This window comes from Ambystoma mexicanum, chromosome 2p, assembly GCF_040938575.1.
Source record: "Ambystoma mexicanum isolate Mex_15411 chromosome 2p, UKY_AmexF1_1, whole genome shotgun sequence".
Lineage (NCBI taxonomy): Eukaryota > Metazoa > Chordata > Amphibia > Caudata > Ambystomatidae > Ambystoma > Ambystoma mexicanum.
Window position 1 is genome coordinate 773,225,655 of NC_090923.1, and position 16,233 is coordinate 773,241,887.

Sequence of the window (16,233 nt, forward strand, 5' to 3'; positions counted from 1 at the left end):
GCAGTGTTGCCGCGCCCTTCCTGCCTTGCCCAGGCACCGTCTGCAGCAAACTGCCTCACTAGGGCGGTGAGCTCCTCCTGGCGCTGCACTGCATGTCCTATCTGCTGCACCCCCGCCTGTTCACCAATGGAGGTGGAGGGTGCATGTGTAACATCCCCAAATCCATGTGGCTCCTCTGTGGGACCCATGCTCCCTTGTACGGTCTCCCCTCCAGACTGTTCCGGTGTGTTGTCATGGTAGGAGCATACAGGTGTGACCTTGGGTGATGGTGCGGGACTGGGTGTTGCAGGAAGGTCCGAGGAGTCGTCCTTGACAAAAACACACACCTGGCCCTGCGCATCATCGTCTGTCTGAGGTGCCTTAGCTGCCACCTCCCCAACAGAGCTGTTCTCTGCTGAATGTGCCCCATCGCCCACAGTCTCCTGTGCAGGTGACACAGGTGTTGTGGGGACTTTAGCAATGGGCCTTAGCGGCACCAGTGCCGTGGCACCCTGTGCTGTTTGCCCCTTAAGTGTCTGTCGTGGCTTGGCTGGGCCTTTCGATGTGGAAGGCCTGTTGCCTTCTTCCCTGGCCCTCTTCCGGGAAGTTGTTACCTGTGGGGGTGTGTCCCGGGCCTCGCTGTCAGGATCTGAGCCTGTGGGTGACCAAGAGAGGGACGGCATAAGTGATGGTTTGACAAGCATCATGCATACATTAGTATTATTGCTCTTCTACACATTAGAGGGGATTAGGCAGTGGAGTTTTGATGATCACGTTGCTTGCTATATGGGTGGAGCATGCAGGCATCCGTCAGGGTCACTCATGTTAGATCTGGTGTATGCTACGTGACATGCATTTTTGTTGTGGTCCCATCGCTTGCAAACATCCTTGATTGTGCGGGGGCTGTTGCCTACGGCACTGACTTGTTGGGCAACAAGTTGCCAGATCTATTTCTTCTTTATCTGTGCTCTCTCTTGAGGCTGTTAGCAAAAACAACCTCTGCATTGTCTGCCAGTGTCTCTGCCAGCATAGTCAGTTCGTCCTCATTGAAGTGCTCTTTGCGCTGACGGATGCGCCTTTTTTTACAGCCTTGAGCATGATGTTGGTTATGAAGATTGGTATCTGAAGTCAGAAATAGGCTCCAGGTCCTGTGTGGTGAGGATGGCAATGGATTGTGTTTTTCAAGATGGCCGCCGTGCTCTTTCCCGTTCCTGTGCGATGACGCTACTTCCTGTTCCGCTTATTTACGGGCACTGCTATTAGCGGTCACCGCTATTAGCGTTTACCGCTAATAGCGGTGCCCGCTAATGCCGTATCCATTGATGCTGGTCACGTTATTAAGAGGAGGACATCGGTGATTGTGCTATCTGCGCTTTCCATGATGCCGCTAAGGGCCATTTTTTTTAATTTAGCGGCATGCCAGTATTGTCGTTACCGGCATACCGCTAAGCTTGTGCACCCCGAAACTCGTAATAGCCCTCTTTTAGCGGGCTCTTTAATACACGGACACGAGGGGTCATTATGAGTTGGGCTGTAAGGGATACCGGGCACCGGTAAGGAGACTGGTGCCGGTAATCCCTTACCACCCAATTCCAGGAACCGTAAAGGATGTGTGGTCTGACAACACGTCCTTTACGGGTCCCGCTAAGGGACCAGGGCGTGGGGGCTAAAATGGGAATGGGGATTGGTTGTTTGAATGGGGACATACTTAGTCCTCCAGGGTCAGAATAACCCGGTAAATCCCCATTCAACCGGAACGGTGCCGGACCCGGTATTGGAGGCAGCCATGGCGCAAATAGCGCCATGGCTGCCTCCAATCTCGAAATGAGAGCCACGGTATTTGCTCCATGCCGGTAAGGACTGTTACTTACCTCCAACCTCGTAATGACACCCATAGACTCTAGACATACATGGTCCACTGACTCGTATGGCTAAGAACAGGAGAATGATAAAAAATGTGTCTTACCTTGTTGCACACTAGTGGAAAATCCTCTTAGTGGGAATCAAAGAGGTGTAATAATTCTATCACTGGGAAGATTTCATCTGACCTATGGGTCAGAGAAACGAGGAGAACGAAATCAATATACTGTTGTGACATGTTCACAGTAGTAAACAATTGTTGTGCTCGAAGAGTTGTCTTACCTCTAGAATTCGTGTAGTGGGTTATCAGTGCTGCGCGGGTTTGCAGAATGTAAAAATGTTCACAGAACGGCTGTAGCCCTGGAGAATTACTTCCTGCACCTTTTTCCATACATCGGCTCATCTGTGAATAAATGTATGATGCATTTTGGTTGTGCCTGGTTGTACTGAGACTGGAGCCAATGTGTTTATCCATTGAGTATATATGCTTACCTATTTCCACAGTCTTAGCCCGTGTCTCCACTGAATGGTGCAGCAGCAGACTGCCATGTGTGTCCGCCGGCACTTCTTGTTTTGTTTGTTGTCACGGCATCAAGTTGCAGATATGCAAAGTTTGCCTGAGAACAGGGCAGCCATATTGGACACGCAAAGTTTCCAATCTGGGAAAACCAAGGTTTACTCAAAACATATGCACACCGCATGTGTCATGTTGACAGTTTTGTGGACATGGGGGGGCGGGACAAAAGGAGGTGGGTGTTGGGAGTTGGAAAATGAAGTGACAGGGAACGGGAAGTGACGGGCGGGGGGCAGAGCAGAGATATACAAGCTTAAATAAAGAAAGGACGTGTTAAGATACTCCCCGTGTATGAGTATTTATTGCTGCACCACCAGCATTCCAGTCCTACCCGTGGCCGTAACACTGGCGACGAGGCGAGCAGCCTGGAGGCTGTCAGCTGGGGAGATGCTGTCATTGTTCCTGCGCACGCCCAGAGGTGAGGCACTGCGTTTCTGTAGCAGGGACACAGCAGGACTCGTGTGAAGCCGCAGAAGGTGGGAGGGGCTGAACTGGCCTCCTCCTGCACAGTGCAGGCGGCTCGCTCGGCAGGGACAGCAGCTCAGGAGACCACAGGGGAGTAGCCGGACATGCACCGTAGGGCTGCAGATGATCCCGACCCATGGCGGTGACTCACTCTCACTACGCCTGGTGGATCATAGACCAGCAATTCACACGGTAAGCCCAGGAGCAGGCACCGCCCATGTCCCCAATCAGCAGATGGTGCTCGTGCCTCTAGGAGGTGGCCATCGTGCTGGAGGAAGGCCCCAATGGGGGAGAAGAGCCTAGGGGCACAGAAGGCCCTACACCTCACCAATAAGAGTTTAGGAGCTCAGGACTTGCCACAAAAGGCCCCACATCCCACTGATGGTGCTCATGCCTACAGAAGGCGGCCATCAGTGCTCGAGGTGAGCCCACCAAGATCACAGACCAAGGACAGTTAGTCCCACCACAGGGTGCAGACAATAGCACCGCAAGGCAATCCTCTCACGAGAGTAACAGCGCCAACCATGTCTGACCAAGACGTCAACCAAGGGGCACAACCCCAAGACAATGGACCACCAGCACCAGATCAACAGGCACTGGATCAGACACCATATCAATTACTGGACACCTTGGCGGCCCAGATGCCAGGCACTTTTGACGTCAGGCACTTTTGACGTCACTGACACCAGCAATATGGGACCCAGGTGGACCAAGTGGATACAAGATTTCAATCTATACATGGGGGCCACAGGGCCCATCGCAGATGCAAGACAAATATGCCTTTTAAAGCTGGCTGCGGGCTCCGCCACCCGAGACACCATAGATAAGATGCCCCCGGACTCCATTGGCACCATCCAGAACTTGAAGGATGCCCTGGCGGCCTACTTCACCCCCCACACCAATGTTGATTATGAGAGGCATCTCTTCCACAGCACCAAGCAGATCAAGGGTAAGACGATGGATGCTTATGTAATGCACCTGCGCATCAAGTTAAAACACTGTGACTTTGCCAACTACTCAATCAAATACCGAGGCCCTGCGATCCCAGATCAGGAGGAAACTGCTACAAAAGGCCATTGATTCACAGGTGGAGAGCTTTGGCAATGCCACACCGATCGAAAGCATTCACTGACTCCAGCTAGAGAAAAAGGCTGACAAACTCTTCTGCTACAGGTGTGGATTTGAGTACCCCCACGATATGCACATGCCCCACCATTGGCCAGTGCTGCGTGTCACGTGGCGAAGAAGGACACTTCAAGCCGGTCTGCAAACTGTTCCACGAAAAAGGAAGAAATCGATCCAGAGACCTGCCACCGTGGCCCAAAGCGAGAAGTAGTGTGCCCTCTGGCCCACACCCCAGTAGAAGTCCCCATGCAGCGCTGATCAAGCACTCCCCGAAACTAGGGAACAAGACTCTGGGGAAGACAGACCTCGGAGAGAAAGGAGATAGAGACAGAGGTATGTCATGCGCGCCAAACCAGAAAGCAGATCTCTGCGCCATATGTGTTATTTGGTGGAACAATCTCAGTCAGACTTGGACCCCAGCTCATCAGGGAGTGACCAAAGAAAGACAGCATATGTTTACACCCTCGGAAACCCCACTGCCACCGCTCACAGCCCCACTTTGATCATCAAGCTGAATGAGCAGCCCACCAAATTCTTGACTGACACTGGATCTACCGTCAATGTAGTCAGCAAGAACATCTTTAAAGAGCTACCCCAAAGACCGAAGTTGAGCCCTGCCACAGTGGACATATATGCGTATGGCGCCAAAGCACCTCTCAAGTGCATAGGTCAATTTGAGGGTCTGTGCCGATAAAAAGGGCACAAGAAGAAGATTCCCATTCATGTCCTGGCCACGGAAACCGATAGTGGATATGTCCTCAGATTTAAAGCAGCTGCTGACATGGGCCTTATCCACATCCTGTATAACATCATGGTCCACAAATGCATCGACCCAGAGGAGATGGTCAACAATTTATATCCCCGGATATGCAGGGGCATCTGCAAGCTAAAAAAAAGGCTGATCAAGCTGCACATAGACAAGTCCATACGCCTGATAGCGCAACACTATAGAGGGATCCCGGTCAATATCCAAAGGAAGGTTGAGGACGAGCTGAACAAACTCCTCGAGCAGGACATCATTGAGCCCGCAACAGGCCCCACCAGCTGGTATCCCCCATAATGCCTGTTCCTAAGAGGGGTCGGACACCCCCAGGCTCTGCATGGACATGCAGCACCCAAATCAAGCCATCTTGCGGGAGCGACACCTGGCTCCCCGCATCACAGACATGATTCACCTACTGAATGGAGCCAAGGCGTTCTCCAAGTTAGACCTGCAGAAGGGGTACCATCAGCTTGTACTGAGCCTGAGAGCCAGAACATCACCGCATTTGTCACCCATCTGGGTTTATTTAGCTACAAAAGGCTATGTTTTGGGGTGTGCTCGGTCACGGAGATCTGTCAGGCTGGTGTACACAACATTATCAAACACATACAGAACTGCCTCAACTACAATGACGATATCTTGATATTCGGCACAGACATCAACAAACATGATGAGGCATTGATGAAGGTGTGCAAGGCTCTGGAAGCCGCCAACCTCACACTCAACCGTGACAAGTGCGAGTTCCGGAAGAGCACGCTGAGATTTTTCTGACACATTTTCTCCAAAACAGGCATGACGCCGGACCTGGAAAAAGTGGACGCACTAAATGAATCTTCGCCCCCGGCCAACGTGTTGGAACTGCGCTCTTTTCTAGGGCTCGCCAGTTACTGCATGCGGTACATTAAGGATTTTGCCTTGGTGACCGAACCGCTACAACTGCTGACTCACCAGGATGCCTCCTTCAAATGGATGGAAGACTGCCAGAAGGCCTTCGTGTCCATCAGAGAAAGAGTATCCAAGGCAGAAAATATGGCTTACTATGACCCCGGTTGACAAACTGAATTGATGGTGTACGCAAGCCCTGTGGGTCTGGGGGCCATACTGGCCCAGATGGATTCCACAGACCCCTCGCAGAAGTACATTGTTGCCTATGCTAGCCTGAGCCTCTCAGTCACTGAACAGGCATACTCACAGGCTGAGAAGGAGGGGCTCGCAGTGGTGTGGGCGTATAAGCATTTTTACCTGTTCCTGGATTGGAAGCCATTCAAGATTTTCACCAATTACCAGGCTCTTCTGGTCCTATATGGCAATCCACAGGCAAAAATGTCACCCCGTATCGCCCGATGGGGGCAAAAGGTTGCATGACTATGACTTTGAAATCGTTAATTGCGCCGGAAAAGGAGACAACCCAGCGGACTTCCTGTCGAGACGACCACGGTGGTGTGTGTGCACCAGAACCCTCAGTAGCAGATCGATATCTCAGATACAACAAACCACTCCAGAGGGAATCGGCATGGAGATCATAGCACGAGAGACGGAGAATGACTCGGCCTGTCAGATAGTCTGTAAGGGTCTCATCTCTGGCATGTGGAGGAGGGCTAAGGACAGAGTATGAGCAGCCAGAGCTCTCGTACAGAAGGAGGCGGACAGGCTCATCCAGGTGAAAGAGGAGCTAGCACTGTCTGATGATCACATCCTCTTGAAGGACTGCAAGTTGGTGATTCCACGATCCTTACGAGCCAGAATCATCGAGCTAGCCCATGAAAACCACAGGGAATGGTTTCCACCAAACGCATGCTTCGGCAGAAAACCTGGTTCCCCAACATGTACGCAATGGTAAAGGACGCCCTGGCCAGTTGTCCCATGTGTAGCCTCATTACCCTCAATCAGCACCCAGAGCCGTTGAACATGTCTGAACTGCCTCAAGGGATCTGGGAAGCTGTGGCAGCCGATTTCTTTGGGCCCATTGAAGGGGCAACATATGTCCTGGCAGTGATGGACGAGTATTCACGATACCCGGAAGTCAAAATGATATCATCGACAGCAGCTCACCATGTCATCCCTGCCCTTGATCACATATTCTCTGCACATGGCATTCCCAAGGTATTGAAGACTGACAATGGACCACCCTCCAGCAGGCATCAGTTCATCCAGTTTGCGAACTACATGGGGTTTCACCATCGCAAGATAACCTCTCTATGGCCGCAAGCGAATGGCATGATCGAGAGTTTCATGGCCAAACTGAAGCGGGCTCTCCAAATTGCTAAGCTCACTGGACAACTCTTCGAGCAAGTACTAAATCAACTGATGCAAGATTACAGGGGCACCCCACACAGTACCACTGGGAGGACACCTGCGGAGGTAATGTTTGGGAGATACATACAAACCCGCCTCCCACAAGCTCCACTGGGCAAAGGACCCCTGAAGAGGACCAGGAGATGCAGGAACGAGATGGAGCCACAAAGGCCTGCATGAAGGAGTATGCTGACACCCGCCGAGGGGCAAGACAGCCCCACATTGAAGTGGGCAACATCGTTGCGGTCAAGCATTCTCAGACTCATAAGCACACATCCCTTTTCCAGGAGAAACCCCTGTTGGTTACGTCGGTGGATTGAGGAAATGGGCTAACGTAATTCGCTGGACGGACACCTGTTGTGGAGGTCTGGTTTTTGTTTAAAAAGGAGGGAGATGTCATGTTGACAGTTCTGTGGACATGGGGGGCACAAAGGGAGGCGGGTGTTGGGAGTTGGAAAAGGAAGTGACGGGGAACGGGAAGTGACGGGCAGGGGTGGGGGTAGGGCAGAGATATACAAGGTTAAATAAAGAAAGGACGTGTTAAGATACTCCCCGCATCTGAGTATTTATTGCTGCCTACCCACGGCCGTAACACCATGATGTTTGTGGGCGTTGTTTATGGGAGATGATACAGAAACTCCCATTGCTAAGGCAAGTATGGCTTCCAAAAAAAAAATGAAAACTATTTCGTGTGAAGTGTAATTGTAAATTGTATGTATCTCTTCATGGCACCCGGGTGATGAATGTATTATATGGTCTGCTCTGTGAGAACATGTGTGTATGCCTGTTTCTCCTATCTTATGCAACTCCTATCATAAGAGAATTTGTTGCAAATATCCACAGTGTAGGCATGGTGAGGGCATTATTGTGATAAATGCACTACAGTGTAGGTACGTCTATTTCCTACACCTGTCGGGAAAATTATATCAGCTTCTTCTGTTGTATGCAGTCTGGACATATACTGTATATTTTTAGCATGGGCCACACACAAACGTAGTGGCCCATTCAATACATCCCAACTGTGCATTACCTATGTTTGTGGCCGTGTATTGGCATTGATCAATGACAGTTGTGCCCACAGTATTGACATTAAATGAGCTTTTTTAAGAGTTCATTTTTGAGAAATCATTTTTAAGGAAACATTTTGAAGGAATCATTTTTAAGAACCTATCAACCAGGAAGGTCTACAACCATTTTTTTTACTCCTTGGACCTTTTACAGATCGGAAATAGCCATAAGCATATCAGTTTGGTCCCATTAGCAGTGCCAGTGCCCCACCAAATTGCAAGGTAATGCTCTGCTGAACAATAATACCAATAGCTATCCCAGAATCGTGTTTCTGTCTGTTGGGCATCATCAATGAGGTCTAGCTTTGGTGGTGTGTCACTCTAGAATTACCCTCACCAACTTAATCTCAAACCGTAGGGGTCTGAATTTGACCACTTTGTGGGAGCCCTTCAAATGAGAATGGGCATGGCCAAATATCCCGTTCTCTGGCATAGTTCCCAATCAGTAAGATTTACAATTTACAATTTACAAATCTTAAACACACATTTATGCTATTTTCCTAACCAAGGTTGGTGTAGGGAATGTTGCACAGATTCTAGACGTAATTAAATAGAAATGCGTATACCTTAGTAATGATAAACTCCCTGAATGGGATGTCACGTGTCACGGAGTGAGGACCACCCAAAGGAGCAACATCACTGAATCTCTGAATCTCGTGCACCACCGCATTTGTGTAAGGCATCGTGAGTCTGTCTTCAAAGGTAGGGCTACTTCTTTCACCGACCACGTTGTCAATCTCCTTTTGGACCTTCTCTGTCAAAAAACCATCACAATGTATACTGAAATGCCTCATAAGCTTTGAAATACATTCATAATTAACACTGTCAAAGTAATATGGTGGTAAACTGATGCAGTGTAAAAGTGCAGTTACGTAACATCTCAGTTCCATTTTAGAATGCCTATGCAGTAATGTCATGATATTCACACTGTTGCTCCACAGAGCACTGATTCATGAATTGAAGAGAAAAACAAATAGTGATAATGGAACAACTGTAAAGACAGGACCATTGAAGTGCTACTAAGGTGTTCATGTTCCAATGCGCCATAACGTAAATGGAAGGTCTAAAAAACGTGTGTAAGCCTTTTATGACTTGCATAGACGCCACAGCTCATTTTCAATCATTTGTATGGTTGAGAGGAGGAGAGGACTGCAACTTGTATTTCTGCCGCCTACCTTCCTCTCAAACATACAAATGTTCCAGCATTTCCGCCGACATGGATTTTCATGCCGATGCAAATGCTGAGATCACTATTGGGTCACCAGCTTAATGCACCAGCATCAAGCAGCTGGACCCCCTCTGGATCCATTCTACACATGCTGATTACCATGTTTGTTTATTTTTTTTTTTTGTATGGTTTGCATACGTTTACAAAAGAAAGGAAGAAACACAACAATATCACAGTCAAATTACTTAAAACCGCTCATAAAAATCAAAATCAAAGACATTGGGCCTCATTACACGGAAGGCAGTAAGGGTTAACGGTCACCGGTAATGCTACCGGTGACTGTTAACCCTTACCGCCTTACTACGAGTTCCCTTTGCGGGACCCGACTTTAACGGCTGGTTTTACCAGCCGTTAAAGTAGGGTGCCGCAAAGGGACCTTGGTGCTAATTACGGTACTGCAATTTGCGGTACCGTAATTAGCGCCTTCCCCATTCCCATTATGCCCTATGGGGGCAAAAATGGGAATGGGGAAGGGCCTTGGTGAATGGGGAATTCCCGCCCCCGCTCACCTTGGAGTAGGGCAGTAATTCCGTCATCCACCAAGGCGGACACGGTAAAATACCGGCAGCAACCATGGCGCTAATAGCGCTAATGGCGATGTGATTTTTGGTGTGACCTTTAGATTATAAAAGCGTATTAGAGGGATCAGCGAGTACATACCGTATTTCCCATCCACTTTTTTCATCTGGCTGATCTGTAGCGATATTTTATGCTCCAGATTAATGCATGGTAAGGACACTTCACAGTTACAAGTAAATGCTGCCTGCCACGTTGAAGTGCAAAAATGCCGTGCAAATAGTGAACATTTGGCGGCAGGGTCCTGGTTACGCCTGAGTGCAAACGTACCAGGTCTCCATCATCAAATTATGTATTTATATAAAGTGAGCTCTTAAATGTTTAATACATGGGTAGGTCTAAATGCTTCCAGTCACAGTGGATATTCCAGCTATATCAGGTTATACAGAGTAACATTTTTCACTTGAAAGTGTTCTGCAATTGCAGATGGTTTTTGGTGTTGAGCGATTGTGGTTAAAGATACAGTATCAGTCATTGGCCCTCATTACAACACCGGCGGTAAACAATGGCGCTATTAGCACCATGGTTGCTGCTGGTATTGTAACGAGTCCGCCATGGTGCAATGGGGAATTACCACCCCATTCCAAGGTTGGCGGGGCGGTAATTCCCCATGCACCATTGACCCTTCCCCATTCCCATTATTTCACCATAGGGCTCAATGGGAATGGGAAAGGCGGTAATTACGGTAGCGCAAATTGCGGTACCGTCATTACCTTCAAGGTCCCTTTGCGGGTCCCTTCATTAACGGTTGGTCCAGACAAGCCGTTGAGGTCGGGATCCGCAAAGGGACCTCGTAATTAGGCGCTAAGAGGTTAACGGCGCTGCAGCCTTTTACGGCGCCGTTAACCCCTTAGCGCCAGGGTCGTAATGAGGCCCATTGAAAAATTGAAAAGATAATGACAGTTTTTGCAATTGGGATTTAGTGAATAGTGGCAAATAGCCCAGAACAGGCACAGTTCTTCATTTGTTGTACAATACGTAGGCGTTTGGGGTCTAGTTGGACATTCTGACAGCACAAACTTGGAGACTAGTTGATTTTTTTGACATTTGCATTCAATAAAATCCTGTTATAAATCAATAAACAACATTTCTAAGAAAACCTAGAATTACGAGATTATTGTGTTTTTAATTAGTTATTTGAGATGAGTGATTGAGACAAAGTATGAACAGTGTACTTGTTTGTCAAATATGGTGCTAGCAGAGGATTCCTTTTTGAAAGGTGCATATTCTCATGAATATGCCTGTTCTCTGTGAGCAGAAGCAATGCATAAAATGTTGATGATTAAGAAACCATCCTAATCTGTACATTAATCCTGGGAAGTAAGGCAACATTTACCTTTTATCAAAATATTCCCTGCTGCAGCAATACCTAGAAATATTATCACTGGTCTATGATATTCTGCACACTACACCATGAATTTCATCTTGGTCATTTGATCATTTATTAGTACATTATTATCTTGTTGGGGTGAATGTCATACATCCCACGCGTGAGAGGAAATATAAGTTAAGAAAACCTATAAAACACAAGACTGAACTTACACAAAGGCCAAAGGCCCAGACCTCGTGCAGATCAAACTGTAATTCCCACCATATCCCTTCCCTGAGAGGTAAACAGTACACAGCAAGACACATGCGTATGCACTGTGAGTGTACATTTGGAGAACAGTACCGGACACATTTAGCCAGTAAATGTTTGCTTACAATCAACATATCACAGAGCCACACACATGCAAGAAGAGTAGACCCCAAGAGACGGGTAGCAATTTACGCAAATAGAGTAAGCATTAATTTGATAAAGCAAGCTGTAACAGATAGAGACAATGTACATGATACATTAGCATGTTTGCCAGCCCCCTTCTTTGTGGGATAGTTAGCAGCCAGCAAGAAACACACACACACTTACATTTAGACTTTAGGTCATGTAGATGGGGGTAACAGCAAGTAACATAGGTGCACTGTAGGCTCAACCACACATGTACACTCAGGTAAGCTACATCAAAAGTAAGACATGAAGAGAGAGTTTCGAGTAGATACAAGCATTCATTAGAAACACTAAAAAGGTACTGAACATGAGTCACGGTGTACCTATAGTTACCATAGTTACTATAGTTAAGGTGAGTCAGACTTTCATAGGAACCCCTCAAAATTCTATTGTTAATAACTTTTGATTTGAGTAACAGATTTGACAGATTTGACGGAAATTCCGTAAGCCCCCCCACCCCAGACTGAAAAGTGTCAGAAAGATTTGTTGAAAGATAAAAAAGTTATTAAGTCAACAAAACTTTTTTTTTCAAAAGTGCAGCCTACTTCCCTTTAATTTTCCCATAGACAACCAAGGTAAATTGCTGGACGGATTTGGACCAGATCAACAACTTGGTCACGAAGCGTTGACTTGTGATCCATGTTTGGTTTGGGGTTACTTCGTGCAGTACTTTTTTAAATATATGCTGGAATTAGGGTGACCCCTTCTCAATAATAGATAGCTATAGCTTGGGGATCTCCCCAAACCGGGCGTTTTTAGAAATGAAATGGCCAGCACCTTGTTTTTCTCTCAATGCAAGAGATAACAGCGGCTATAGCCAAGGATATGGGAAAATAAAACTCAGGAAAAAAGCTATTTGTAGGTAAAGAAACATGCAAACACCATCAGACGAGAGGTGGGGGGGATAGAGGGCACAGAGTCACATTTGGGAGTTGGATGGGGTCTAGGGACTGAGTTTGCAACACAAAGCTTTCTGTAGCCTCGGCTACAGCCTCAAATTTATGACATTCCAAAGCAAACTGTGTCACAGAAACAGCAAGTGTTGTGGGGGGAGGGAAGGGAGGTGAGGAGGCCATCTGGGGAGTTGGCACAGATGAGGGGGACACTTGGTGAGGGCATGGGGAGGCAGGAAAACATTTTCTTTCAGCCATTTTCTCATATTCGCAGCTGTAAAGGCCTACGGATAGCCCAGGGTATGTGTAGTTCAGTACCTGTGGTTACAGTTTCTTTTTTTTGTAAAGATATGAAAACAGCTGTAGTGACGTCAAGGGGGGAAATCAATGGCCGTGGCCAGTATCACGATTGACATCCAGGTCTCCCATCCATGCAGTAACCAGGAAAGAACCTGCGCAGGTTCACAGTGAGCAAGGGGCCAGCCCTCTCAGGCCATGTTTCCCTGTAAATGACCCATAGATACAAGACCACCCAGACCAATGGGCTAGCCCTTTCCTTGCTTTGAAGATGAACAGGGTCAGTCCCGGTTACTGCATGGATGGGCGACCAAATGGGCATCCAAATTATTATTATTTTTTAAACCATGTTACTGTCAGTCCTTGAAGTTTTGCACTGAGGCCAATTTTTGCCTTTTGCTGAATTGCATTCTGGTATTTGTAGTCTCCCAGTCAATAATAAAATGATGTTTGTATATTTTTACAGCAACAGTGGGTTTCCTATCCTGGCAGTAACTTGGCCGAACTCTGCTTAGCTTCAAAGTGATGAAGGGGTCCAACCACTAAGGGCATGTTGCCTACTAAATGAGCCTACCTTTTAAGACCACCTAGAGAAGCATGGCCTAAGGGAGCTGGATCCTTCCTCGCTTTGCAACTAAGCAGGGTCAGTCCACATGACATCCCCATTATTTTTTTTGAAACCTTGCTACAGTCAGTCCTTGAAAGATTCTCTCTCGGAGACCCCTTTTTTGCCTTTTGCTGAATTGCATTCTGGTATTTTCAGTCTCACAGTCAAGATAAAGAAAATAATGCCATAGTTGTACGCTTTTTGCCTAACAGTTCTGTAAGGATTTATATATTTGCTTGACACTATGGTACGTGTACTTTTCAAGTTAGCTTTATAAAGCAGAGTATTCTTGAAAGCCAGACATGGGGGTGAGGAGGGGAAATGATGAGAGGCCAAGTAAATCATGAGTATTTATCCACGATGTGGCAAGAGAGTTTGCAATCCAAGACACTGGTGCAGTAATTTCCGTTGATTGTGGCTGCTTGTCAGGTCACCACTAAAGGACACATGTGGGTGGACAGCGTAACTTCTTTTGGACACAACCCGTTGTTTTTTTATGTTGACAAGCTTGCTCAAGTATTTGTATACCTGGATTTTACTCATGTTTACTCAAGGTGAGCTCTTTTTATACTTTGCCCGCATATTTATTGTAATATTTCCTCTATCAGGTTATTCTTCTGGTGTTCATTACTTTTTTAGAAGTCCAGTGCTATTTTGTCTTGCACACTTTCTTCTACGCAGTAGGTCTATTGAATGATATTTGAATATTTCACTTTAAGATATATTTGTGGGTGCCAGCTTTTGATTTTCACATTGGGGGCATATTTACCTGGGCATATGTTGTATTTGCAGCTGACACCAAGTAGTCTCTCCGAGGGCAGCCAGTTGGTCATCTTGGTGGAGTAGCAGAGGGAGACCTGCTGCAGCATCAGGCACGCCGCCTAATATCAAAGCAAGCCTCCTGCAGCCCAGGAACCCCCGATTGTAGGCAGAATACAGGGACGCCTCCACATACAGGGGACAGCGGGTAGAGCGGCATCCAGTCTGCCCAGGAGAGTGCAGGGAAGCACTGCCGTGAGCAACAGCAGTGAGCTGGAAGGACAGCCACAGCAGGTGAGAGAATGGGGAAAATACCACTGTGGGCCTGTGAAGTCTAAATGAATAGTGCACATACTGTGGAGGACAGAAGCAGGGAGGAGAGAGGGTCTAAATGCCACAGGTGCAAGGCCAGAGGGGAGCATAAATGGCAGAAACAGATCCACCACAAGTGCCAGGCCAGTGGGGAGCATGACTGGCATTATCTGATTAGAAAAGCAGCCCGGACAGCTAGGCCTGTATTAGGAGCCAGAGGGTCGAGGAAGCAAGCAGCAACCAATATAGAGGGGAGGCACCATCTGGCATTACCCATTAACAGAGAGGGTCAGCGTCAGAGAAAGAACTGGGCAAGCAATTTGGACAGTGGTGTCACCTCACCAAGTGGGGATCCCAAGAGGGGAGACTCTGATTGATGGTAGCATGCTGCTTAAGGCCCCTGGAGACAGGATTGGGCCAGCAAAAGATCATACTGAGAATCCCAGGGCACTGGATTAGTTTGCGTGAGAGCATCAGCACAGTGGACAGGACTAATCTTCAACAGTATGGGGTGCAGCTCCATAAGTAGAAGTGATGGTGAATGGGCAACAGAAAATGGAGACTTACGTGGTGGCAGAATCAAAGCAGACTGCGGAATAACAGGAGGATCTCGCCGGCACTGAGCAAGCAGCACGAGCGTTCACTATGGAGAATCTTATGGCTACAATACAGGACTCAAGGACAGCACTGGAGACCAAGCTTCAGGAGGTAGGAGTAGATGTATCATCGGTGTGAGAGGACCTGAAGAAGATAAACGACAGAGTGTCGGAGGCAGAACAGCGGGTCAGCGATTTGGAGGACACAGTGGCACTTTCTGGAATCATCTTAGGGCTTGGCAGGCATGACAAGAGTTTTTGGAGAGAAAGTGGAAAATCTGAAAGGCTGTTCCCGGAGATGTAATAGATTGGTGAGAGTTCCTGAAAGAGAGGAGGACAACTGCACTGAACATTTTGTAGAGAAACCTGCACTGGAAGTCTTACGCCAACGAGGCCTGTCAAAGTTGTTTACAGTGGAGTGAGCACACAGAGTGCCAGGCCACCAGACTCACTGCACGGGCAATAGTAGCTAAATTCCTGAATTTCTGAGACCGGGAGGTTATCCTACAGGGGGCAAGACAGGTCGGTTGTATACAACAAGTGAATGCAAGGATCCTCATTTTCCCTGATTTTACTCAAGAGGTACAGAAACAAAGGTGGTCTTTTGATACAGTGAAGAGAAACCTTCGTGATAGCATTCTGAAATACATTATATTTTTCCCAGAAAAGTTGAAGGTACTAGCAGACGGGAAATCAAATGTTTTCTTTCTGCATCAGAAGAGTGGTCATAGATGGAATCCAGGAATGCCACAGGAAGAGGCCCAAAAGATCAGCATGAAAGGGAAGACACACGAGGACGCCAGGAATAGCCCAATGTGACACCTATGCAATGAAGACTGGAGAAAGGGCAGAATTTCTGGTTGAAGTTTGCAGTCAGATCACTTGATGGAACAGAGCTCCTTAACATGCAGCACTGGGAGAGGGAATTGTCAGGGCAGGGGACACCATCCCAAGGCAACAATCAGGGCTCAGAACCCAGGATATACCCTGAGGGGAATGGATGGCAGTTAATAAAGGGACATGGAATGTCCGGGGATTAGCCTAGAGGGCCAAGTGAGCCAAGAATGGAATT

The 16,233-nt window shown here is 47.6% G+C and overlaps 1 protein-coding gene across 1 annotated transcript in view; it reads right to left on the bottom strand.

The window, feature by feature from the left end:
* The window catches only part of LOC138566778 (cytochrome P450 2G1-like), a 687,553-nt gene that overhangs the window by 138,325 nt on the left and 532,995 nt on the right, over positions 1–16,233 (bottom strand). The window contains exon 7 of the mRNA XM_069644429.1: positions 8,695–8,882. Coding sequence (XP_069500530.1) covers positions 8,695–8,882 — 188 coding nt within the window. The remainder of the gene's footprint in view (positions 1–8,694; positions 8,883–16,233) is intronic.